Consider the following 27,394-nt stretch of genomic DNA (forward strand, 5'->3'; position numbering starts at 1 on the left):
CTGAGATCAGTTCACAGCATCCATATCAAATGAATAATTATGGTTCACAACTACCTGTAACTCAGCTTCTTCAGGGGATCTAGTACCTTCTTGTACCCCCAACTCTACACACAATGCACACCTAGTAAAAATTAAAAATAAATCTTTAAATGATAGCAAAATAAAAATAGAAACACTAGCCTTGCCCTTGGCTGTCCTCTGGGGTTTAGGTTCGTGATGGCCTCCTTCTCCCTACTTCCTCCTTTTTTCCAAAACGCAAGCTAAAATACACACACACACACACACACACACACACACACACACACACACTCACGCAATATTTTGTGATCACAGTTTTTTCTCCCACAATGCTCCCCGTTCTTTTCTACCTCCCTCTGCACCCAACTCCATGCCCTTTCCTTCTCTCTCCTTAAAAAGGAAACAGGCAAACAAACAACAACAGCAACAACAAAAGAACAGACACACCACAGAGACACAAAATTGGAAACAGTAATACACAACCCAAAGATCAGTATGTCAAAAATAAGAAAAGCCTACATAAAGCAGTTTGAGACAAAAAGTCTACAGAAAGACCACTGAGAGTGCTCTGTGTTGGCCATCTGCCCTTAAATGTGCTTCATTATACCCAATGAGGCTCTATTGGGGAAAACTAAATTTTCCTTTGCAAGGGGAGTGTCAAATACAGCAAACTTTTTGGTTGGGGATAGGAGCCTGTGTCCACCTCCCCCTCTGGGGCTGGGACCTCTTCTGGCTTGAACCTTTGCAGGCCCTATGCATATTGCCATTGTTTCTGGGTTTATATGTGCATTAGCCCTGTTGTGTCCGAAAGGTGCTGTTTAGTTAGCATCTTCCATCCCCTCAGGCTCTGACAAGCTCTTCTTCCTCCTCTTCTGTGAAACTCCCTGAGCCCGAGGCGAGAGGTTTGATGAAGATATTTCATTTCGGATGGGATGTTCCAAAATCTTCCAATGTCTACACATTGTCTTTCCTTGTTAGTTTCTTTCAGAACACATCTCTCTTTAAAGTTGCGAAATTATAATTTATATGGTTACATGTTACAGTACAAGGTGAGTTTTGTCAAATATTCAGCTTTCCCCAGGTCTGACTCATTTTAAACGATAACAGAAATAGTGATCTATTATCAAATAGGAAGAATGAGGAAAAATGCAGAGGGAAGTAGGAAAGAGGATTTTCACCTACAGAGTTAACTTTAACATTAAATCAAATTAAAATTTTTCTCTTACTTTCCATTCAGTTCCCCCCTTTAAAAGATGAGGTATGTTGTATTTAGTTTAAATCTTCAAATAATATACACCTATTCATGCACTAAGAGGTATGGCTTTTCCTAAAGTTGAATGTCTCTACTTCTTAGTAATTAATTTTATGGCTTTTTTTCTTTCTCTTCACCCCCAGCTCATTGAGTCCAGATGTTGATCCGGTTCTTGCTTTTCAACGGGAAGGATTTGGACGCCAGAGTATGTCAGAAAAACGCACAAAGCAATTTTCAGATGCCAGTCAATTGGATTTTGTTAAAACACGGAAATCAAAAAGCATGGATTTAGGTAGTGAGTACAATCTCCATGATTCTTCAAGTAAGGTTTGGATGCTTCGGGATGAAACTGATGGTCCCAAACACATGTCTGTTTTATTTTTAGCAATAGAGAAAATAAATTTAAAATATATCAATGGCAAAAAATTAGTTTTCCTTGCATTTGAGATGCCCATAAGTACTCACCATAGCTCATTGATGTGATAAGCAGTTGACATGTGCTTTTGGATGAGAAGGAAAGGAAAGACATCCTGTATGCTCAGAGCCTCATTTTGAAATGAGTTGTTTTGATACTTTGTCCACTTGAGAAGCAGCTTCTTTTGAGATTATACTTGGTGGGATTTTTAACTAGAACACATTTTGGAGAGAAACCATTATGTCAATCCACATCTTGGGCTTTAGTTGTCAATGCCCTCTCTGATTGCTCTTCTTGAAGTGCTAATTGATAGACCATCTTCTGTTGTAACCATTATAGCCTTGAATCCGATTAGTAACCTGAGAGAATACATTCCAGAAGGAATGTGGGAGCAAATGAATAGGAGAAAATAACCATAGCTGCTCAATTAGACACCAACCAGATAGCGCCTCCCTTAAATCAAAATCTACCCCACCCAAAGTGATTCAATTAATGCAGGTACAAACTAAATTACTCTTTTTAAAAAAAAACTTCTGTTAATCAACCATAACTTACGCTGTTTTCTGGTGGCTGTTTGAACCTCAAGACTAAAAGCATTAATTTGTCAGACATATATTTATATCAAATTGGACAGCGCATTGCCTTGGCTAATGATGATAACACTAACAGTACAAATAACACACGTCTGTGAGACGAAATGACTGGCATACTGCATGAAGATGCTGCTTATTATTCTCCCTTTATTTTTTGATTATGAATGTTTGCTTGATGTTTCACTTGACTTGCATGGAGTATTGCCTAAGAGCTGCACTCTAATGGTCAAGATTGGGGGAGGGTTCAAGCACGCTGGGCTTCGGGGACTAACTGGGCTAACCATTATACATTTACCTTTTAACAGTAGCTGACGAGACTAAACTCAATACAGTGGATGACCAGAGAGCAGGTAAGAATGGACAGTTAGTCTGTTGCCATAGAAACCATGGTTCAAGGAGCTTATCATGATTATAGAGCTGCCCGTCATGTCAAGTGTAAGCACCACCACTCAGTCTCCCTCAGATGCTTTCATTATGGGAAATCGAATTGCAGGAGAAAAATATATTTTTTTTCTGTTATGAGAAATTTATCAGTAATACGTGTGACTGATGGAACAGACTACCTTTACCATATTAAAAACAACCTTAGTTTTTTGTTTTTTGTTTTTTTAATCTTACTTGGGTAGGAATGTGTCATGGTGATTTTTTTTTTTTTAAATCAAAATCCTAGGAAAACATCTCTTCAGTTCATTAGTATTATGTGATGTCTTAATGACGGTCTGTGCCTCAAGTAGTGATTTTTATTTGAAAATAGTGTTACCTGTATCAACAGCTCTCAGTCCATGGGTCATGACCCCTTTAGGGTCTCATATCAGATATCCTGCATATCAGATATTTACAGTATGATTCATAACAGTAGCACAATTACAGTTATGGAGTCTCAAAGAAATAATTTTTTGGTTGGAGGTCACTGTATCATGAGGAACTGTATTGGGGGTGTTGCAGCATCAGCATGATTGAGAACCACTGTTCCACAGGAACACTTTGACTAAGTGATAGTGTCTGAGCTTGCTATCCATGCTCCTGTGTTGCCTCTGCTGCTTCCTGTATCTTTTTCAGATGCTGGAATTAGCTCATTGTTAACCCTGACATTAGTTTGAACTATATGACACATGTGGCTTCGTTAGCTCTTGGAATCTGTTCTAAATTTACTGCTTAATCATTTCGTAGAAATAATGGGCTACAAGGACTAGGTTTAGCAGTACACTATATCTTTTTATATTACAACATGAAAATAATCAGCAGAGTCTGTCAGTGTAATTAAGCAGTGAGCTGTGTGCAGTTGAGCATGCATGATTTATTAGTGTATTTTGGAATCTTGCTTTAATTATTCTAGATCCAGGATAATGTAATTATATCACTTAGCACGTATTAGCTTTAATTTGCCTTTTTAACCTGCTGTAGTAATTAGTTTCAGCCTGTGTGTTCTACATACATGCATAAAGATTATTGTGGTTGTACCTGGTGTCACCATAGTCTATGAAGTAAATGATAGATTATAAATTTGCATTCAATAAATTATGATTGGCTGTATTCAGGGCAATTACCTATAGCCTCAGATCTTTCTTAGTAGCTATTTTTCTGATATAACATAAAATTCATTGAAATTCTGAATTGGAACTGTAGACTAAGTCTTAGTAGTTTACATGTGAACAGTAGCAGTTAGTGTTAGTTAAAGGAGCCCTGTGCCAGGCTGAGCTACACAATATGACAGTGCATAATTGAAACAACCCAAACCCACATGAGGAAAATAAAATTTATTGTGAGTAAAAAAGGTAAAAAATAGCATACAGACTTTTAACTGAAAAGATTCTATAACTGTCCTGGCATGGATTTGGATTTAGTCGTCCAGTAAAGCTCTGTGTGTGTTTCTGTGTTTGGAATGTTAGGTCTTCGGGGAGAAGAACATTTTCTGGTTTTGAGTAGACCTGTCTGTCCTACATGTGGAATTAAATTGGAAGATTTTAAGACAAACTTTATATAGACGCCAGGATGCTTTTTGGTTTTCGGGTTTTAATCTCCACTGGGAAGTTCTGTAGATGTTCAGTGTTAGCGAGTGGATGGATTCTTCAGCTGAGTTGCTCTCTTTTCCTCATTTCAGAGCTGCCTGGGGCCTTTGACAGGTTAGCCCCAAGGTGTTGGGCAAGGCAGTTGACATTTTGGCATAAATATCTGTCTAGTTGTAAGCCACTTGTAATGAGAACAGATTTTTTTTTCCCTTTTGCTCCTTGAAGAAGACACCTTCACTGAGACCCCCCCACCACCACGAGGGATATTTATTAGCAGGCAGGAATCAGAAGCTGAGGGTGCTGCTGCACACCTTTAATCCTTGGATCTCCTTAGTCTACCTTCAGAGTTCCAGGCAAACCAGAGCTGCATAATGAGACCATGCTCCCAGCCCTACACCTCCAAAAAAAAAAAAAAAAGGACAACAGGTCTAGAGCTGGGGTGAGCACAGTAATAAAATGCTCATCTCAGACATGAAAGGCATCACACAACCAAACTGCACTAGGAAAACATTCTGTGTATGATTTCCTTGACTTACAGATTTAGGGATCTTGTATTTTATTTTTGCAATGCATAGACTTTCTTTAAAAAGAATCAAGAGAGCATGGGATCATTAAGAGGTTTTTAGATGTAAAAATTCTTATGTACTAAGGATCTAAAGACAGTAAAGTTATTATATTAAAATATCATTTCAAAATGAGAAGATAATGCTTTCCTATAATTGTGACTAGTCTTTGCCCATGGTTTATATGGAAGACCCTTTCATCATAGTAAATGTTGAGATTACAACACCATGCTAGTGGGGCTTGAGACCCAAGTCTTGTGCCTGCCGGTAAGCACTCTGGCCCTGAGCTGTGCCTCCAGCCCAGAATTCTTAAAGTTTCTTCTTTAATGTATGATATCTATGTTACAGAGGCAGTGTGCTCTTTTAGTTAAAAACCAGATAATAAGCAATTTAGGCTAAGAGGCCTAAGTTGGGGTCTCTGACAGTTGTTTGATTTTACAGTGATGGAATGTGCTCGACTAATGTAATTAAGTGGGTGAGGCTGTGTTTTAGTAACAGGGTCCAGGTATCTTTGCTCATCCTTCTACAGATTGACTTTTTGCAAAACTTTCTATCGTGTAAATTTCAACCATGCAAATACACACTAGTCACAGTTATCAACATTATGCTAAAGTGTTATTCACAGAGTTATATTGTAGAGGAAGAAGGCTCTATGTTATTTATACTGCTAATTTTATGTGTTGAGGAACACAGGGCCTGGTACACTTCTAGAGTTTTCTTGCTGATGTAATTCTGTATATTTATTCATCTTTGCAGAACTGCTTTATGCTGAAGGGCACTGGGACCATTTCTTAAATTCAGTATCAGTTTTTGTTACATGAGAAAGTCTCAGCTAACTTTCCTTGAAGAAAAGGTTACTGTATACTTAAATGTATACAATGTGGCATTGTGATGACAGTCCCTACAGGAGGTGTGAAATCACTGCTGGAGGTACATGTGTATAGATATACCTCTATAGATACTCACATCCTTGGGAAACATTTACCTAATACATGTTTTATATGAGCCAAATACTGACAGGGAGTTTTGAAACCTCATAGGTATAATTGATTCAGAAATGAGCTTTTACCAAGATTGTGAAGATGGAGTGTGTGTTTCCTGTTGTGTTTGGTTCCTTGACATCATCCCTTCTGGTTTGGAACATGGTTCACTTTCCATCCTGTGATGTAGCCTTTGTGAGTTATGGGAGATTTGTCAATCACATGCTGTAATGAGTGAGAATGACCTGTTACCACCTGAAAGAAATTTTCAGTATGTACTTTGGTTACAAGACAACTGATCAGATACATACACACCTGCACTGAGAACACAAACATATCACCATTGCTCCTGAGGCCCATACATTCTAGAATACTTCTCCACTGTTAAAAGTCATGCCTGCTTCTCTGTCTGTCTGCATTTTCAACATATCTGCCCTCCCTGAGCACTGCTACCCCGTGGTGAAAATTAGGTAAAATATGTAATATCAATGAAGCAGTAGAGGCTAATTCTTATTTTGACACTTTCAGTTAGTATTCCTTGTGTCTCACCCCTTGAGCTGTGATTTTACCTATTAGCCATTTGTCTTCTAGCTAGTCACATGAGGAAGTTACTTCCTAATTATTGATCAACATATGGCAGGTGACCCCATGTGGAGATAAGCTGTTTAGTTTCTACAGCCCTCCTTTATTTGTTTTTTTTTTTTTTTTGCCTCATCTTTCTAGGAAGATAAGTGAGGAACCAGGCTTGTCACCTGGTCCACCCAGGTGGAGGTGTCAGCCATTAGAGGCTGCTGAGTTGCACCCCAGTGTGCCAGGTCAGACAGTGATGGATGCATCTGTCTCCCTTGCTTAAGGAAAGAAGCTCTGATCGCCTGCTGAGTCGGGTGCAGTTGGTATCTCAAGCCTTACTGCCCTGGATCTTCGAGAAATAAAAGCAAAATTTTTAACTCTGTGGAGTGTGATCACCTCTGCCTTTTTGGGGGGAGAAGCCCTTGCGTGATTTGTCTGTTCTGTCTGTACCATCCTCCATGGAAACCGTACTGTTCTCCAGAATTCTACCTGGTGCCAGCTAAGTATGCTGGTGGCTCAGTCCCTGGGACTGCTTTTCTTTATGTTCCAATGGGAAAGAGTGGGTGAAGCCTATGACAGTGATGTCCACCTTCTGCTTTTAGTAACTTTGTTTCACAGAAAGATGCCGCAGTTAGATTGTAACCATAGTTTTCCTGGAGCCTCCTCACTGCCTCTGCATGTAAATATAGTTACTGATTATTCCAGTTGTTTTAGTTTATATATTTACACATATATAGTATATATAGTTTATATATAATATATATAGTTTCTATATACATATATTACATTGGACAATGATTTGATAAGATTTCATCTGTTAAGAAAAAAATTAATTATTTAGAACCTTTCTCAAATGTAAACAGATATAAAAGCCTAACATATTTGTGAAGAAAGATGAAATTAACTATCATTCTTTATTTTCAGTCTACATTTTAGTACTTCTCACTAAGATGATAAATTTATCCCTGCAGGTTTCCACAGGGTATATATGTTTGGATCTGAACTTGTTTGTAACTTCCATCTCATCTAATCTTGTATTATTTTGACCCTCCAAGGCTCCCCCAGTAGAGATGTGGGACCTTCCTTGGGTCTGAAGAAATCCAGCTCCTTAGAAAGTCTGCAGACTGCTGTCGCCGAGGTGACACTGAATGGGAACATTCCTTTCCACCGCCCGCGGCCACGAATCATCCGGGGAAGGGGCTGCAATGAGAGCTTCAGAGCCGCCATTGACAAGTCCTACGATAAACCCATGGTGGATGATGATGATGAAGGCATGGAGACCTGTGAGTGTCCTGGCCGAAGCAACAGAAATTGCAGATGGCTTGCCTAATCAGTGGTTCTCAGATGCCCTGCAGGTGTAGCCTGCAGGGGCCCAGGCCCTTTCGGTGTATCTCTGAGGTCTAACGTGTTTTCAGAATAAGGGATCAGTTAGTTTAGTATGGATGAGCAGTATGTTTTCCCAAGGATCGTTAAAGGGAAGTTAATGTTTATAAATATGTGGTTGGTGGGGATATGCTTAAAAATTCATTTAAAAGTGCTTTTAAAAAAAACTAGGGAAAGTATTTACTTAGAAGATAAAGAACTTAGGAACTGTAAAGGTAAAAGCTATGGATTAGATTATTCCATAATTACTCATTTATAGTCCATTCTTTTTAATTATACTTTAATAATTTAAAACATTGGCTGTTATAAATTATACAGAATAATAGGTTTCACTGTGGTGTTTGCATGCATGAACACAGCATGGTCTCATCATAGTCATCACCTCATTGACCTTTTAATTTTTTTGTTTGTTTACTTTCGGTCCTGGGGATCAATCTGGAGCCCCAAACATTCAAGGCAAATGCTCTACCATGGAGCTACAGCCGCAGCCCTGATTGTCTTCCTTTTCTTGTAGCTTGATATGCCTGGCATTTCTGATTTCCATGTTCCTGGGGCTCACAATAACCATACTTGTGCAGCTGATTACACTGTACTGATAGCATTTATACACCCTGACCATGCAGTGTGGAATCTAAAGGAGGAAGTGAGATCACATTTTAGATTTTTAATATCCAGTGTGACTACTCACATGACTTCTCTGTTAGAAAAGCTGTGGGATATACTGAAGTTTATGTATGTATGTATGTATGTGTGTATGTATTAAACTGAAGTTAGATCTAAGACCAGAGAACATTTCTGTGGAATGTAAATTACTTTCATTTCCACATTTGATAGACTGATCCCTTCACACACTCCTAAGGTAAATGATACCATTGGGCAAGGAGAGTTTTAAAGTGTCTTGAAGAGATTTTCAAGCAGAACTTTGTAATTTTCTCTTATAACATGTAGTGTGTTTCGGGACATGCTATATTTCTTACTGGTAGTACACAGAGTAGAATGGAGAGAGAGTTTTGCTGCACACATCTCTGTCCTTTGTTTAAGTCCAGATTCTTTTCCCAATATCACCAGCCTGTGATTTCAAGTAGATGCACTCCTTTCTTGCTAGAGAAACATGTTTCCTAGTTTAACTATCAGGCCTGGGCTTACGTTTCCTGAGTCATAGCACTGTCACCCCTGCAGAGTCTTCTCCATTATAAGGAGAGTTCCTTGTCCTACCAAATGACATTGGCTGTTACCTATAGATTCTGATAATGATAGTTTTGTACTTAAGAATGGGTGGAGGTCCTGTCAACACCCAGTGCTTATAATCTTGAAGCTTCTTAAATGTTTTCTTGTTCTGGCTAATCTGTTATTTTAATCTTTTTGTGAACTTTAGTTTTCTCACTTGAAGTGCTTAAATGTAACAGGAAATGGACTGCATGTGACCATGAGGCATCCTCTGGGTTAGTCAGTTTGCATTATTGATAAATACTTATAGCAGTTTACTTTCTGAAGAAAAGAGGTTTGTTAGTCCATGGTTCCAGTTTTTCTGGCTATAGCTGGGCAATACCATTGCTTTAAACTGTGTTGTATACAGCAGAAGGCAATGACCTGGACACATTGGTTGAATAAATGTGTCAAAGTCTAGGAAGCATTAAGCCTGAAAGATGGGGTTCCTGAGTCTTCCATCCAGGTACCTTTCCAAAGACTAAAGGACCCCCACCAGACACTGCTGGTCAAAGGTTTCCCTGCCTTTCTTCCAGTAGTGACACTGTGAAACCAAGTCTTTGATAAAGGATGCATGCAAACATCCTATCCGAATCTACCCGTCTTTATTTCCAGCTCAGCTTCTAAAGATCTCCACCAGTGTAGACATCTGCTTTTACTCCATACAAGCTGTTCCTCTTTTAAAATAACACAGGAGCCCAGAGAGATGGTTCAGGAGGTCAAGATCTTTACTACCAAACCTGATGACCTAAGATCCATCCTTGGGACACATAAGGTAGAAGTAAAGAACTGATTTTCACTAATTGCTCTCTGACCTCCATATGCTGTATGGCACCCTCTCCCCCCAACCTCACCCACATACAAGCACAGGCACACTCATGCAAACGCATACATACACATAATAAATGTAATTTAACAATGCTATGGTAAATGGTCTGGGTGTGGGTCTTAATCTGAGATGGCTGATGATGTATTACTCTGGTTAGTGTTCATGATCATCTTCTCTCTGCATAGCCACTCCACTGCCATGCTGTCTTAATTTCTCCTCATGGAATCTGATATCATTCCTGTGCAGTCAGGCTTGAGCCCTCTTTATTGACTCCAGGAATTGTTGCTGGGGTCCCACTATAGATTGACCTAGTAAGCTCTAGCAGCATGCAGGTTCTCCCTCACCCTTCTGGGATCACAGACATGCATCACCATGCCCATCTATCCCTAGCTCTAAGCAGCCTGGACTTCTACATGATCTGCACTGTGTAGCAAGTGTCCTCTTAGGATGCTGTGTGATCTTAGGATCCAGCCCTCTTGTGAACACCACCATCTCAGTTAGGGTTTCCGTTGCCGCAGTGGAACACCGTGACCAAAAGCAAGCTGGAGAGAAGGGGGCTTACCTGGCTTACACTTCCATGTTGCTCTTCACTTTTGAAGAAAGTCAGGATGGGAAATCAAGCAGGGCTGGAACCTGGAGGCAGGAGCTGATGCAGAGGCCATGGAGGGGTGCTGCTCACTGGCTTGCTTCCCATACACCATCCATCATGGGCTAGGCCCTCCCCCATTGATCACTAATTGAGAAAATGCCCTACAGCTGGATCTCATGGAGGCACTTCCTCTACTGAGGCTCCCTCTTCTCTGATGACTCTAACTTATGCCAAGTTGACACAAAACCAGCCAATACAACTCCTGTCCCCTTCCTTCCTTCTTCAAGAACCTTTTCCCTAAACAATCCACTTTCTCCTTGTGCTTCCAAAGCTCTGACATTAGGTAGAATGTGCCACCTTTAGTAAGGCTTTTTGTTCATTTGTTTCTGTTTTGCAGTGCTGAGTCAAGAACCCAGCGTCTCAGATATGCAGGCAAATGCTCTACCACAGAGTTGAAATTTTTGTTTTGTTTTGATATTAAGGGTTTCTATGTGCTAAATTTTCTAGATGTTAAACATGACCAGCTTCTGGGAGATAGGCAGTCTGATTTCTCAGAAAGGAAGAAACATTCAGAATATCAGTAACCTTCATTGATGATCCCTGTCTCCACACTTTCAAGCTGTTTTCACTTATAACCTGAACAATGGCTGAAATCCCTTCCTTGGCACAATAACAATTACTTGGGGGTTATTAAAACATATATTGATATCAAGCCCACTCATTGTTTAAATTTTTTCTTAAAAAATCAAGACAGAATCTCATACGTCCAAAGTTGATCTTGAACTTATATTATAGCTAGGGATGACCTTGAATTTGTGATCCTCTTATGTCCCAAATGCTGAGATTACAGTTTGGTGTGCCACTGGGTCAAGTTTATGTGGCACAAAGGCAGACACTATACCAATCCACTTCCAAGCTGTTCTTTATCCTCTGACTTCAGATGATCTTAAATGACAAGTCCTACAGTGGAGTCCAGTGGTTCTAACGTTCTAAATTTGGGTATATTCCACTTGGTAGGAATGAGTGGCAATAAAACTTTTGTTGTCATAATGCATTGTTCATACGGGCAGAGGAGATGCCTGACAAGTGTCACTTCAGTGTGACAACAAACTGGACACCAGGGATGCATCTGCAAAGGTTGAGCAGGTTGAGTGGGTGGGCCTCGTTCCACGTGTTCAGCAGGGTACTTTGGAGGAATATGACCAACTGTATAGGGGACAGCCTGACATTGACTTTGGGAACCCACAGCATCTGGAAGATGGATGGATGAAAGAAGTTTAGCAACTAAAGTATGCATGAACCTATATCTTTGGCAATAAGTTGGTAAAGTGATTGCTGAAGATTCGAGTTCAGTCCCCAAACTCTGTGTTTTAAAAGAGGCTGTGCATTGATACATGCTTGTAATCTTAACTCTGAAGACTAGGAGACAAGATGTTCTTAAAGCTCACTGACAGCCAGCTTTGTAAATATAATCCAGTTGTTCGGTTCCTCTACCCATGTTATGCTTTAAGATTTTTTTTATTTTTTTATAAATAAGCTATTTTTAGCATAGTGTCTTGTGGACATTCATTTGAACTCTTCTCCTTTGCTGGCATTTGATATTGTCACCTGTTTCCTTCCTGTCTTGTCCTCTGTCAGCCATGATATTGGCTCTTCATTTTGTCAGTTATTGTTTACTTGTTTGTTAAGGATCTCATATAGCCCAAGCTAACCTCAAGTGCTGGGATCCCATGCATGTGCTACCACATTAAGCCTCTAATGGTTATTTTCCCATTACACATCTCAAAAGAACTGCGTCTTAAGATTTCCTTCCTGCCTTGAACATGTGTGCTCCATGCCCACCCCCATGTTCAGATAAAGCCAACTATTTCCCTTGCCAGGAGCACCTCGTTCCAGTGTTAAAAGTCAGGGTCCAGAACGGCAGATCTAGTTACGTGATACCATCTGCAGCACTGGCTGCTCATTTCCTATATCTTTCTTCCTTCCCTGAAGTCAAAATAGTCAGCTAAAATAAGAACCAGTGATAATATTTATGTCCTCAAAGTGTTCTTTTCTGCAAAGGCTTTGGTGGGCCCTGGAGTCTGGTCCTTGGTGTTCTATTGCAGCATTATTGATCTCACACTCAGTCATAAAAAGTTGGTGGACAGTTGATTTGCCAAGTTTAGCAGAATCCCTAAGAGAGGGAGACAGGAGGGGAAGGAGGAGGGAGAGAATGAAAATACACACATACAATAGGAGTGTCTGGGATGGGGTAGCCTCAGGCATCTTCTTCAATTCTCTCCATCTTATTATTTGAGGCAGAGTCTCTCACTCAACCTATAGCTCACCAAAGTTGACTGTCAGTAAGCTCTAAGGACGTTTTGTCTCCCAGTCTTCAGAGCTAAGGTTATAAGCATACATCAGTACACAGCTTCTTTTAAAACATAGACTCTGGGGATTGAACTCGTATCTTCATGCCTACACAGCAATCACTTTCACCAACTGAGATACTCCTGTAGGACCAAGTCTGCCTTCCCACTACATTGTGAACTTTGTGAAGCTGGTGAGATTTGATCTTCTGTTTTCCCATGTGAATTAAGTGGCTTAAGAACCCGTGTCTTCCTTGTGAAGCTTTCCTAATCCCTACATAGATCTTCATAAATGAGAATAGGAAGCAGGTCTGATTCAGGCTCTTTCATTCAGTCAGTGTTCTTTACCCGTTGCCTTCAGAGGAGAGTGTCTATTGAATGAATATAAGTTCTGCTATATTCTGGGGACAGTGTGTATGTCTTCCATCCCAGCACTTGGGAGGCAGAGGCTGTATCTCTAAGTTCGAGGCCAGCCTGGTCTACAAAATAGGCTCCAGGACAGCTAGGACTATGTAGAAAAACTCTGTCTCCAAACACCAAAAAAGGAAAGAAAGAAAGAGAGAAAGAAAGAAAGAAAGAGATAGAGAGAGAGAGAAAGGAAGAAAGGAAGGAAGAAAGAATACAGTTATAATTTCTACTTTATATTTTTCTGTTTATATATCTTCAACAATTCATTTAAAGGATGTTAACTACCAGACATTACATTTTTGATATTTTACAGCTATCTTAATGTCTGACTTACACTATGTCCACTCAGTGATGCTTTCAGCTGCATTTAATAGAAATCCAACTCCACAACTTGAATGATAAGGAAATGCAGTGTTTTATACAGCCAAGCAGCTGTAGGCTTATTAGCCCACATCCCATCAGTGTCAAAAGACACCAGTTCTTTCCTCCCTGTCTGCTCCTCTGTCTACAGGGCAGCTTCACAGTTTCCTTTTTGTACCCAGTAGAAGGGAAGGATTTAGGGTGACAGGGTCATGCCTGTAGCAATGACCTTGGACTCCCATGTCTACAGGGGTATGGTTTCCATAGGTTGCTTTAAACTTAATGAATTGACCCCTTGGAGCTCGGTCATTTCTGGGGACAATCTGAGTTTACAGGGAAGCAGAAGGGGAGAAATGAATTTGGAGTAAGCAAGCAGCAAGAGCTCATTACAGCAAGCAGCAGCAGCAACATTGGTTATCAATGAAAGAAAACAATGGCTGTTAACTGCAGGCGGGGAGTCAGCCTGTGAGAGTCTGTGGTAACCAAAGAGAAATGTTTCATTCACCCACTTTGAGCTTCCTCTCTCAAGCTGAGACCATTTTCTCCATAGCCAGGAATGCGAAAGAGCCCAGACTTCACAGTGACCCAGTCCTAACATGGTATCTTTCAGAATTGAGAAGCTCAGTTTGTCACGCGGTCTAGAATTTTAATTGAGTCACATTTGCATCTGTTGAAAACATAGTGATTAGGTACATCTTAATTGCAGAATGACTGGCACATCAAAGGGAAGAAGCAGCTTCTCGATTTACCTTTAAAAAAGGAATGAGCAAGTGCTGTTTTTATAGGAGTCACTCAAGGAAGGGGCTGAGAGTTCCTTGTCAGGGGCAAGTTACTCCAGTAAAAGCAACAGAGGCTTCTGTTTGTCCGAAGGAGTTAGTGTAGTCTTTTACACAGGTTGTCTGTAAAGATGAGCAGGATCACAGTGGAAAGCAGTAACATTTATGCTGCATTTAAAATAGTGTATTATCTAAATATAAATTCATGATTAGTTCTGTGCTGGAGTTTATAATAGGAACAGAACAGAAAAGTCACTTGCTGCTGACAGGACACATCACTAGTATTTTCTTAGAAAAGTTATTGTTCACATGAGTGTTCTGCATTTTCCTAGCCTAAGGTTGTAAACTATTTCATAATTCTTACAATAAAGCTAGCCCTAAATATACAGACCGGTTTTAATCTTATCATCTACTGTACCTGTGTCCTTAAATCATATACATGTTTTTCACAAGTTAAACATATGTAACCAATTCATTTGAACTTTTTTTTAAGTGTTTACACAGAGGAGAAGGGCATACAAGGAAAATTCTTTTTGTTCTGAGTCGAAGTGTATATAATGTGACTCCGTAAAAGAACATCTTATGTTTGTACATATGAAATTCCATATTGCTAAATATTTTTAATTAGTTGGCATTCGAAGGCATTGGCTAGATCAGCATGCCCCCAGCAGCTTTTCTGTGATGAGGTATTACCTAAAATGAATGCTCAGTGAAAGAATAAAGAATCCTCTGATGTAAAAGTATCATTCAAACAGTGTGCTTGCTGGGGGCAGGAAAGTGAGATAGGAGTTTTCATCTCATAAAATGAGATTACAAGAGCAAAGTTAATAAATCATTTAATACTTCCTCTGTTTCGTCCAATTTAGGGAATAAGTTGCATTACATACATGAGAAAATTATTCTGAATATGGGAAGAATTGGCACAAACACTGCTTCAGCATATAGCAAGTTGTGAAGGCACCATGTTTATTCTGTTATGGAGCCAAGAGAAGACATATGCCCCCTGAAGTCCTGCCAAAACGATTAGGCAGAGAACCGACCGTATTGCTGCTCCTGCTCCATTCATGATTTATGATAATGGTTGCTGTGGAACACTAAATCATTTACATTTATTGAGTTCTCTTTTGTTTCAGACATCGTAGAGGGTCATAAAATGTATTAGATGATACATTTTATCAAACGGTGATACATTTTAACAAATGTTCAAATGGTAGTAGCACTAGAATATACCTGAGGCCAGTTAGAGCTAGTTCACATACAGTGGGTTTGTATGACATAGCTTGATTATGGCTCATTCTATGAGGCTTTGTTGGAGGAGAGCAGGCATTTCCTGAAGGCAGAGGAATCCTGCTCAGATGCTGGATCTATGAGTGGCTGGGAAGTCAGTGCCTTTTGTTTCTGTAGGAATCCCTTTGTAGCTGCTATCTGCCAGCCATCTTCACTTCAGGAGTGATGCAGATGAGAGACAGACTTGTATGGGTATTATTTGAGATGTGTGAGGAGACAAAAGATTGTGTGCATTGGATGGAAGGTTTAATAACAGTTTGTCCCCAAGCAGGACTCATAGAATATCCACCAGCTTCCAATCAGCACATCACACTATTCCAGGATACTTAGGTTTTAGAACTTCTGAGAACTCTTTCCTGCTAATTTGGTCAACTATCACAAATTTGGGACCACACCCATTTCCCAAAGGATTGAACCAATAGTCTATAAGTGGGCAGAACATAGTCATGTTCGGAGGTGTGAGGCAGGATCCTGAACTCTGCTAAAGCAGTCTTTTAGATAGCTGACATACAGTGATATATATAGCAGGCCCAAGGACCACTGGCCAGGATCATCATTTCTTGTGCGCACATCACAGAAATCACAGCCTTAGTTCAACATTGTGTATAAGGCTACAGATTCTGTGTCTACCTGAAAATGTGGACAAGCCTCTTCTAACAAACTCCCTCAGTTAATATCTGTGTTCACAGAGAGGAAAAGAAACACAATTTCTGAGATTTCTTTTTATTTTGTCTGTCTCATTTTGAGACAGGGTTTAATGTAGCCAAGGCTAGCGTCAGTTACTATATAGCTGAGTATGAGCTTGAACTCCACCTCCTGAGTGCTGGGATTACATGTCCTATATGTAACCACTCCTGGCCTAGGTGGTGCTAGGCATAGAAGCCAGCTTCATGTGTGCCAGGCAAGCAGCCCACCAACTGAGTTATATCCCAAGCTCTAAGAAAAGTGCTTTCTAGGCTACCATTTCTTCTGGAAGAAGATGGTGGCTCAAAGCCAGATAATACCAATGTTAGGAAAGGCTGAAGGACCATTCTAAAGTCATTTTATATGGGTCTGCAGTCCACTGTGATCTGACCTAGCTTCCCAAGTGAGCACCTCCATGTAAGTCCCAAGCCCTATCAGTCTAGGCCCTAGTACCCAGTTGCTAACATAGCTTTTAAAAAACATCTGTGTATGTGCATGTCTAAGTATAGGTATGTGCACATCTAAGTGACAGCACCCACAAAGCTCATAAGGGGGCATCAGATTCCCTGGAGCTAGAGTTAGATCAGGTGGTTAGGAATATGTCTGTTATTTTTTAAAATTATCTGTATATTTGTGAGTATGAGCATATCTAACTGGGTGCTCTTTTGTAGAACAGAAGTGTTGAATCTCCTAGGAGCTAGAGTTACAGGCAGTTGTGACAATATCTATTATTTTAAATTTTATATATATATATATATGTACGGGTAAGAGCACATAGGGGGAGGGGTGCTTGTTGAACAGAAGCAGTGGATCCCTTTGGAGCTGGAGTCACAGGTGTTTGTAAGCCAAATGGTGTGGGTGCTGGGGGCCAAACTCTGGTCCCCCGAAAGAGTAGGACACAGTCTTAACCACATAGTCACCACTTCAGCTGCCATTTTGAGGCTTTGGTTGTGTCTAGGGAGTGACTTGCTGAGAGAATAAATACATTGGCTCCTATTTTCTTTATCCCCCTGCCCCTTAATTGAGTTGTTTTTTATTATTATTATATATCTATATCTAACTATATCTATATACCATAACTATCTTCAGACACACCAGAAGAGGGCATTGGATTCTATTACAGATGGTTGTGAGTCACCATGTGGTTGTTAGAAATTGAACTGAGGACCTATGGAGGAGCAGTCAGTTCTTTTAACCTCTGAGTCAGCTCTCCAGCCCCCATTGGCTCCTGTTTTAAGCCGTGTGTCCAAGAATTTGTCTCCTTGGTTTTGTCCTTCTACTCAACATCAGGCATCTTTAAAACAATGCAGAGTGTGTTCCTTCAGCAAGGCTGTATCATTGGTTTGTCAACTAGTCTCAGATTTATGAGGATTTAATAACAGAGATCTGATTTGCTAGGGTGTCCTCTACAGTCTTAGACTCTTGGTACTACCCTGGAGCCCTGTGGCTGAGAGGGATGTAAGACCGAACTTCATATCAAGATCTATTGACTTGATTTGCAGGCCAAAACATTGAAATTCTTATCTTTATATTTAACTCCATATTGATTCAAGTCCAAGAACACTATCTCTGTCAGAGCCAGAAAGAAACCACCTTAGGATTCAAGAGTTACTTGAAGCCCACACAATCTTTACTGTGTATATTTGGAAGGTAGATTTATGACTGGATCTCTGAACTGATTTCTATTTTTTTCTTTTTGTTTTTTTTGAGACAGGGTTTCTCTGTGTAGCCTTGGCTGTCCTGGAACTCACTCTGTAGACCAGGCTGGCCTCGAACTCAGAAATCTGCCTGCTTTTGCCTCCCAAGTGCTGGGATTAAAGGCATGCACCACCACAGCCCTGCTCTGAACTGGTTTCTAATAGTTACTGTTTACAATTGTTTGTCAATCTTTAAAATGCCAAACACTAAGGGTAATACCGGAAGGAGTGAATTACAGATTTATGGGTTCCCATGCAACCTCTACCTCTGCAGCTATGCAGTAGTAATAAGCAGATGGCCAAGTTGCTAAAGTGCTTGCCACAGAAGCATAGTTCTCACTGTAGCTATTACATGTGGTGTTAGCCTCCCATGGTAATAACATAAGGAGAGCCTGAAGACCTGTTGTCTTCAGAAACCAAAAGGACTTATTCTCCTGTGTTCAGACACCACATGAGAGTATATCAGGAAGCCTGGTGCTGGAAGTTCATGCTGACATGGTGATTGCTAGTGTGTGGAGGTGTTCAGTAGATTAAAGGTATAGGCAGGTAAAGGCAGGATCTTTAACCAAGGATAAAGAAACACAAAGGAGGTACAGTTTGCTTAGTTGGTTTTCACTTTGCAGATCTAGAGCTCAGGATCCTACTGGGTCTGTGTAGCCTGAGGTCTTCCTAGCACTCCTTTGCAGTGCAGACTTTGTCACAATGAAAGCATCATCATGTTTGCACACCCAGCCAGAAAGCTTTTCCTCTCCCCTGCTGGTGCCCCCATCTCCATGTGGAACTTGCCTGTGTAGCCGGATCAGCATACTGCATGTCCCTTCTGATTCCGCACACAGTCCCAGTCAACAGAAGTCCCGTCGCCAAAGAATCTGTGGGAGAGTGAGGTCACATGCAGTTTGGTCTTCTCACTTTGTGGCCAAGGCTCACTGTCTTCCTTGTCTTCTTTCTCCCCCTCTTTCAAGTGGAAGAAGACACAGAGGAAAGCTCAAGGTCAGGGAGGGAGTCCGTGTCCACGTCCAGCGATCAACCTTCCTATTCTCTGGAGAGACAAATGAATGGTGACCCAGAGAAAAGGGACAAGACAGAGAGGAAAAAGGACAAAGCTGGAAAGGATAAGAAGAAAGACCGAGACAAGGAGAAGGATAAACTGAAAGCCAAGAAGGGAATGCTGAAAGGCTTGGGGGACATGTTCAGGTAAGTATTCAAATACAAAGCAGGGGCAGTCCTGGGCAGACTCCAGTCCCTCAGCAATGGGATGCATAGGATGCCTTCTCAACGTGATGTCCAAATAGCACAGGGAACAGCAATAGACGCCCAGCTGTTGTTGCGCCATCTTTGGTGTATACATCTATCTACGTGGCACATGACTGTAGGGGACTGGGGTTAACAACAGGCACATCTAAATTCTTGTCTCCTTCTGCTCTTAGCTGCCGCATTTTTACTTCCTTAGGGATTTCAGCATGGTTATTTTTGAGCTATTTTAGCAGCCTTCACTGTGGTATCTTGCCAACCACACAACAGTGGTGAGGGCCATGGACTGTATCTTCCTCCCACTGCCTGCGAAAGGCCCATGGAGAAACAGGCCTATGAAAGTGAGGTTTGTTCTTTTTTGTGTGTGAACAATGGTTCATTATTTAAATTTAACACAGAGCTCAAGTTAGTTGTAGCATTTAAAGGCTCATTAATAACAAGTCTAATAGAAAAATGTTACAGATAGAGCTTCAATTAAGCTATGTTGATTAATTTAATACTTATTACTTCAGTCTGTAAAGATTTCATTAGATGTAGTTTCTGGCTGTTTCTTGACAGTTGGTTTTGTCCCTAAATTATACTCCAGGATTACTTAGCATATCATTTCTTACAAATAGCTGCCATACAATAAAAAGACCAGACTCTTCGGAAGTTGTACCAAAAAAAAAAAAAAAAAAAAAAAAAAAAATCCCTGTCAATGTTCATCTTAGGTGATTTTTTTTTTTTAACAAGATTTGGATATCTAATATTAAATACAGATGAATGGCCCACAAAGTAAGTCCTAAACACAACAAGAAAATGTTTAAAGTTGTAAATGCACTATGCATGCAGTCTCCAGTGGTTTTGTTTGTTTGTTTGTTTGATTGTTTTTTTCCAAAATAGAGTTCTCCTGCATTGTGAGTCCCTTCCCCTTCATTTGCCTTCACTTCTAAACTGTCCATGCAGATTTTTGTTTTCCTAGAATTTCTTGATTTACAGTCCTCAGGGTGACCTCAACCTGAAGGCTACAGGGTATATATATTCTGCATTTTCACAGCAGTGTGTCCTGTGGGTGTCTGTCCAATGGGCCAAGGCTGGGAAGTAAGAAAGTAGAGACTCACATTGACTGGTGCTGGCCTGTCGGCAGCTAGCTTTAATATATAGGAAGTATTTGCCTTCTACCCTCGCCAGAACCTTGGCACCCTCACAGCTTTTCATGCAAGTTTTTCTTGTTAATATGCTGCTCTTTCTGACTGCGTTTTTCTCCCTGATGATCTTTCTTCATTATATTGCATATTGCATGCCCATACATATTTATAGGATGGAATCGTTGTAACCGCTACTAGATTCCAACTCCTGTGATACCTCAGGAAGCAGGGGGTTCGTTCCACTTTTGCCAAGTGGCAGCTCATGAGCTGGCACCCACACAATACACAGTAATGAGGCTGCCACCTATCAGTAATATCTTGAGAATCTGCACTGCTGTCTTTCTCGGTTAGACAAGAAACGGTGGAGGACACTGGCCCCAGGCCTGTGTCACACTTCTGCTTACAGCTCTCTCCTGAAGGTCTCACTAATAACAGTATATATTCATGTTCTTTCATCACCAGAACTCACATGATAGGTTCAGGGCTCTGTCCTTTATGGGAAATAACAGATGAAGTCCCAGCTTCAAAGGACTACCTTAATTATAAGTGTTCTTTCTCTGCAGCTTTCAGCTCCAGGGGTAGGGTTTCCTCTACTGAGGATTATTGGAGGGGATATGGGCCCTGAGGAAGGCTTTCTCTGCTGAGCTCTCTGGCAAGCACTGTGCGAAATGTTGTCTCATTCTGAACCCATAGACTTGCTTGAAGTGAGAGCCAGCTTTGAGACAAAGAAGTTGGCCCATTCAGAAATTCAAAAGCCTACAAAATTATGAAAATCAAATTATACACGGTGGCACTAAAGGTTTTTATTTTGTTTTGTACAGTTGAGTTCAAATTTTCCAAGTATTTTAAGAATGGCTAGGAAGACAATTCCAGGCACTTAAACTTTCATGGTTACCTGGGCTGCTTGTAAAGTTAGCTCACATTGCTCATCTTTCAGGGGACTGTGCAAAATAGTTGTTAAGTACAAACATTATCAACAAAAACCAATTTTATTTTGCAATCAAAAGTAACAATGGCTCAAAGTTCATCACTCTCTAATTATCTTACTGTATATGATCTCTGCTTCTGAGATGACTAACAGTAGGCATGTCTGCATACTGTGTGCCTCAGGCCGTATCATACTGCCCTGCCTGGCTTGTGGACAGCCATATCACACTCCTCTAAATCAACAATCTTAGGAGCACAGACTATGAAAGCCAAGGAATCTCACAAGACAGGGTTGATCTCACTCCACAAGGTAGAGTCAAATGTGTTTCTGGGTAGGATTGCAACATCTTTTCTGCCTGGAATGTGTATGAGTTCTAGGTCTATACTGATGCTTCAGCCCTTTCCTGTTGAAGCCTGCCTGACACTGTTCCTTACAAATGAGCTAAGCATAGTTTTAAACATGAAACAGGGTGTGTGTATGTGCACATAAGAGAGAGAGAGAGAGTGAGAGAGAGAGAAAGGGAGAGAGAGAGAGAGAGAGAGAGAGAGAGAGAGAGAGAGAGAGAGAGGGTCTTATCTTTCCTTCCCACTGTTATTAGAACTTGTGGAGCCTCATTAGGATTTTCAAACATTTTATTGATTTTTTTTTTAAAAGATTGATTTCATGTGTTATGTTTTGTATGTATACCTGTGTGTACTGGTGCCCATAGAGGTCAGAAGAGAGTTCCCGGATCCCTATCTGGAGTTAGGGAACAGTTTAAGCCTTCATGTGATACTAAGAATATAACTCCAGGTACCCTGCAAGTGCAACACGTGGTGCTAACCACTGAGACATCTGTCCAACTCCAAGTTTTCAAGCCTTTTCAATGGCCTCTGTACCTGATGGATTAAGGATTTGAAGTGAGAGCCAGTTTTGAGACAAAGAATTTGGCCCATTTTGAAATTCAAAAGCTTACAAAACTATGAAAATCAAATTATACATGGTGGCACTAGAGGCTTTTATTTTGTTTTGGTACAATCGAGTTCACATTCTCTTCCCAGTATTTAATTAAGAATGGCTTGTTCTTTGGTGTTTCCCCCACCCCCGGACTCCCTAAACTCCATATTGAATGTAGTACATTCTTGAAATGCATTTCTTCCTTTCTCTGTGTTCCCTGAGTGAGACTCACATGCAGGGCCCTTAGCTGTAGGTGGCACTTTAAAAGGCAGGTCAGCATGTAAGCATGCTGAAGTTTGCAGAGGTTCAAATAGGGCAGCCGCCGTGGGAGTCACGGTCAGCAGTGTGTCTCTCTGTGTTGCTCTTTTTCCTGTCTTGTGATCCAGATAATGAAAGGAAAAGGTGAAGAAGACAGGGATGTTAGAGGTCATGAGGGAGGCTAGGTTCACATGGAGGTCAGAGGTCATCTCAAGTGTCAGTAGTCAACTTTCTTGCTTGAGGCAGGGTCTCCTATCACTGACCACTACATATGCCCACTAATCTGGCATGTGAACTTCTGGGGACTCTCCTGTCTCTGCCTCTCATCTTGGTATATGTGCACTAGGATTATAGATGCACACTGCTATATCTGGCTTTATATGGAGTCTGGGGATCTGCACCCGGGTCCTTATGTTCATATAGCAAATACTGCAGCCTCTGAGCCATTTCCCCAGCCCAGGAGTCTAGCTTTTTACTTGATGTAGCCACATAGAAGTTCTTTGTTCTGTTTAATTAATGAAATGTGAAGTTTTCCTTCACAATGAGGAGGCTCATAGCTCTTTTCTGTCCACACACACAAACACACACACACACACACACACACACATCCTACCTTGTGAATTTTCTAAGAGTTTTTGTAAGAAGACTTATTTATTTTATTTTATATGTATGGATGAATAAACTCTTGGTACTGGAGTTACAAACAGTCTAGAGCTGTGATGTGGGTACTAGGAATTGAACCTGGGTCCTCTAGAGGAGCTGCCAGTACTCTTAAGTACTGAGCCATCTCTCAAGCCCCAGTTTTGATTTAAATATTATGTGGGTCAAACACAGGGACTGTGAGCCAGGTACATACCTTTAATCTCAGCCCTTGAGAGGCAAAGGCAGGCAGATTTCAATGAGTTCTAGGCCTGTCTCATCTGCATATTGAGTTCCAGGACAGCCAGAGCTATATAGAGAGACCTATCTCAAAAACAACAAACAAAAAACAAACAAACAAACAAACCACACATACACTGTATATCCTGGACATATAGTTTCCTATTTCTTATATTGAAGGGTCACAAATATGCTTTAATTGTTGACAAACACCTCCAAGGACAACTTTTTGAGTCATATGAATCCCTCTTCAGTTTGTCAGTTTTGGAGTCTGTCAGATCAGAAAGGTAGCTGCCTTTCGATAGGTTTAAGTGACTAATTTAAATCGATAAAGACTCCATTAGCAAATTCGAAGTGCCTTGTGTTTGTGTGGATGTCTGATATTCGTGGCATCTTCTTAGGCTTAAAAGGACTCCCCCAATGTCTGTCATTCAGATGGAATCCTATGTAAGGGATCCGAGAAGGAAAAGGGGGCGGGGCCCTGAGTATAATTGTCCTAAGTACAAAGTGCCAAACCCAGGGAGGTTCTCAGATTCTGGAGTAGAGAACATTTTTGAGAACTTTGCTACTTCCTGGAGTTCCACTGTAGACGGAACAAGAGGGGAGGTCAAATGTCAAAGGAGTTACATGTAGCTTTAGGGGCAGCAGCAGCAGTTTGAACAATGTTTCAGCCTTGGTCTCAATCTTGCCAATGATATTACCAATAAGATGGTAAAACCCTGTCTTACAGATAATTTTAAAGGACATGCTGCCCTTTCTTTCAGTTTGATATTGCTTCATTTGCCTGTTGAGAATCGTAGCTCTCCTCAGCTGAGGATTCTTAGAAATGACCTGACTATGCTTGCTTCTCCATGTTACTAGGTTTTTGTGTTCTTTCTTTGTTTCTTTGTTTTGCATGGGCATGTAGGTAGGTTCTGGTGGGTGTTTATGTGTGTGTGTGTGTGTGTGTGTGTGTGTATGCGTGTGCATGTATGGTGTGTGTGTGTGTGTGTATGCGTGCGCATGTATGGTGTGTGTGTGTGTGTGTGTGTGTGAAGTTGAGAGAGGGAGAATTTCTCTGTGTGTGTTCATACAGAATCAAAAGGCTAGCACTGAGTGTCTTCTTCAATTGCATTTCTACATCACTGTCTTCAATATTTATATTGAGACAGGGTCTCTCACTGGGACCAGGAGCTTGCTATTTCAGTCAGACTGGCTGGCCAGTGAAGCCTGGAGATTCTTATTACTTTCCTCCGTCAGCACTGGTATTACTGGCTTGGACAGCCAATCCCAGCCTTTTACATGGGTGCTAAGCTTACATGGAAGGAATTTTACCCACGGTGAGCTGTGTCCCTGAATCTTTTTTTGTGTTGTAAGACAGGATCTCTCCCAGGTTGCCCTTGAACTTGCAACTCTTCTCTGCCTCCTGCTTCTGCCTTTCCAGTGCTAGGATGGTAGGTATGCACTACCTTGTCAAGTTGAGATTTAGAAGCTATAACCGTGGGCAAGAAGAGCAAAGTAACACTTCAGTCTTTCTTTAATATGTATTTATTTTGTATGTGCCTGTGTGGGGGGGTATGCATGCAATGGCTTAAATATGCAAGTCAGGAAATCTTGTGAGAGTTATTTCTCTCTTTGTTTGAGTCCTGTGGTGTCATCTAGGTCACTAGGATTGGTACCAGGCTCACTGGGTCATCTCACTACTGCTGGAATCTTACTAAAATTGTATCCTGGAATTACAGTTAAAACAGTCACCCAGAACTGGTGACGCTTCCTGATTGGGTCTGGAAAAGGCCACGGGTAATCGGGTTTGAGACATCGTTTGGGTGACATCAGATGCAGCTCTAGAGCTTGCTCTTTAGAAAACCATCACTTAACGATCCCAAGGTCAGATCTTAAACCTCACTGGAATGGTGTAGATGATCCATCTTGGGCTTTGCAGGGAAAGGCAAATGCATGTGGCGGCTCTCTCACTTTGCTTACTAACCTTGTCTGTACATGTTTCTCACCCAGCCTGGCCAAACTGAAGCCGGAGAAGAGATGAACAGCATACCAGACTCAAACTGTCTTGAGCAGCACAAGTTGTACAATTGTTTTTTAAAAGCATGGTGGCTGGGCTTCGGCTCAGTCTAGAGTACCTACCTTGTGTGCACAGACCTGTGGGCTTAATCCCCAGATCCTATAAACCAGGTGTGAGGACACATGCCTGTAATCCCAGCATTTGGGATGTGGAGGCAGGAGGATCCGAAGTTCAAGGTCATCCTCCACTACATAGTGAGTTCGAGGCCGGCCTGGGATACATGAAATGTGTCTCAAAGAGAGGTTTTTAAAATCCAAGCAATAAATTTACTTTTAATGAATTCTTAGTGGCTGTTGATGAGTTTTGTTTATGCCAGTTTGGATGACTTAGGGATTTTTATTACAGTCAATTTGGAACTTTCCATATTGATTTCATGCTTTGGGGTTTAAATTGTTTCAGAAGACAGCGATACAGGGTTTTCCCCCCCTCAGGTTTTTTGTTTTGTTTTGTTTTGTTTTGTGCTTTTTAATTATCGCTTTTTCTTACTGGATGAGCATAGCCATGAACAGATACCAATTGGATGTTTGAATCACTTCATCCAAAATGAAATGCAGCAGTAAAGGTTCCAGTCTTGACTCCTACATACCTTGGCAACAATGGAGAACCCCAGACTGGGTTAGGGAACAGGACTGAATTGAGGAATGTGAGCGATAGTCATCTCCCCACCTGGGTTGAGATTCAAGATGCAAAGATCAGAAACCAAATGGTTGGGTCTGAAGGGACCTCTGGGCAAGTGTCAGTCCCTCAGTGGGTTGCAGGTTCCTGATAGAAAAAGCAGTCAAGAAAGAGTTTCTAGGGTGGCAAAATTGGCAGTTTCTGCCAATGCTTCGAAGTGGACCTACATGTCCATAGGATTGCAGAGAGCAGGGGGTGGAGACGGGTATACTCGGTAAGGAGTGTGTCTTCATCAGGGTTTGTATTCCTGCACAAAACATCATGACCAAGAAGCAAGTTGGGGAGGAAAGGGTTTATTTAGCTTACACTTCCACACTGCTGCTCATCACCAAAGGAAGTTAGGACAGGAACTCACGCAGGGCAGGAACCTGAAGCCAGGAGTTGATGCAGAGGTCATGGAGGAATGCTGCTTACTGGCTTGCTCCTCCTGTCTTGCTCAGCTTGCTTTCTTATAGAACCCAAGACTACCAGCCCAGGAATGGCACAACTCACAGGGGGCCCTCCCCGCCTTGAACACTAACTGAGAAAATGCCTTATAGCTGGATCTCATGGAGGCATTTCCTCAAGGGAGGCTCCTTTCTCTATGATAATTCCAGCTTGTGTCGAGTTGACACACAACCAGACAGTACAGAGTGTTTGTAGAAATTGCTGCATGGTTCAGTGTTCTGTGTCCATGTGGTGGAGCACAACTGTCTTCTGCTTAGGGAGAAGCTGGCTGCCCTGTAAGAAGCTGTAACTATCTCTCCATCCTTCGTGCTCCTGGGTGTCTCAGGTATGCTTGGTGCTCTCCCCTGAGATGTTAGAGCTGTGTGCCCTGATAAGACCTGGGCATGAAGATGGAAATCCTTCAGAAAAGACTTGCTTGGAGTCAGTCTGGGTGGGAAAGGCCTTGACTCCTCCCTGCTTCTGTGGGAATGTACAGTCCCCAACTCACTCTGGAAGACCCTCACCTGACCTTAAGGAGGCAGTTAGTGCAGCCAGGCCTTTTGCCTTTGAAAAACCAGCAATGCCTACAGTTTTAGGGCACAAGTCTAAATGCCATGTGTATTAAAGGGGCCAGTTTCACACTGATGAAATTAGATGGTGGCTTGTGTATTCTTCTTGAGATTTAAGGACGAAAGTTAAAACATAAAAATACAGAGCTGGGGTGTGGCTCAGTTGATAGATTGTCTGGCATGAACAAACTCTTGGGTGTGTTCCCTAGTACTCCTTGAATTGGGTATGGTGGTGCATGCTTGTAATTCCAGGATTTAGGTGTTACAGGCAGGAAAGAGCAGGTCAACCTTGCCTATGTTGTAGTGAGCTCAAAACTAG

General features: G+C 41.3%; 1 protein-coding gene across 17 annotated transcripts in view; it reads left to right on the forward strand.

Moving 5' to 3' along the window:
- Pard3 (par-3 family cell polarity regulator) overlaps positions 1-27,394 on the forward strand; it is a 555,587-nt gene that overhangs the window by 347,958 nt on the left and 180,235 nt on the right. For 9 of the 17 annotated variants that reach the window (XM_031341867.1, XM_031341876.1, XM_031341866.1 and 6 more), the window contains 4 exons: positions 1,414-1,565; positions 2,584-2,628; positions 7,456-7,683; positions 18,930-19,161. In XM_031341867.1, coding sequence (XP_031197727.1) covers positions 1,414-1,565; positions 2,584-2,628; positions 7,456-7,683; positions 18,930-19,161 — 657 coding nt within the window. Of the gene's footprint in view, positions 1-1,413; positions 1,566-2,583; positions 2,629-7,455; positions 7,684-18,929; positions 19,162-25,338; positions 25,686-27,394 lie in introns of those variants that run through there. The other 8 variants (XM_031341877.1, XM_031341863.1, XM_031341864.1 and 5 more) reach the window with 4 other exon arrangements.

This window comes from Mastomys coucha, unplaced genomic scaffold, assembly GCF_008632895.1.
Source record: "Mastomys coucha isolate ucsf_1 unplaced genomic scaffold, UCSF_Mcou_1 pScaffold22, whole genome shotgun sequence".
Classification (NCBI taxonomy): domain Eukaryota; kingdom Metazoa; phylum Chordata; class Mammalia; order Rodentia; family Muridae; genus Mastomys; species Mastomys coucha.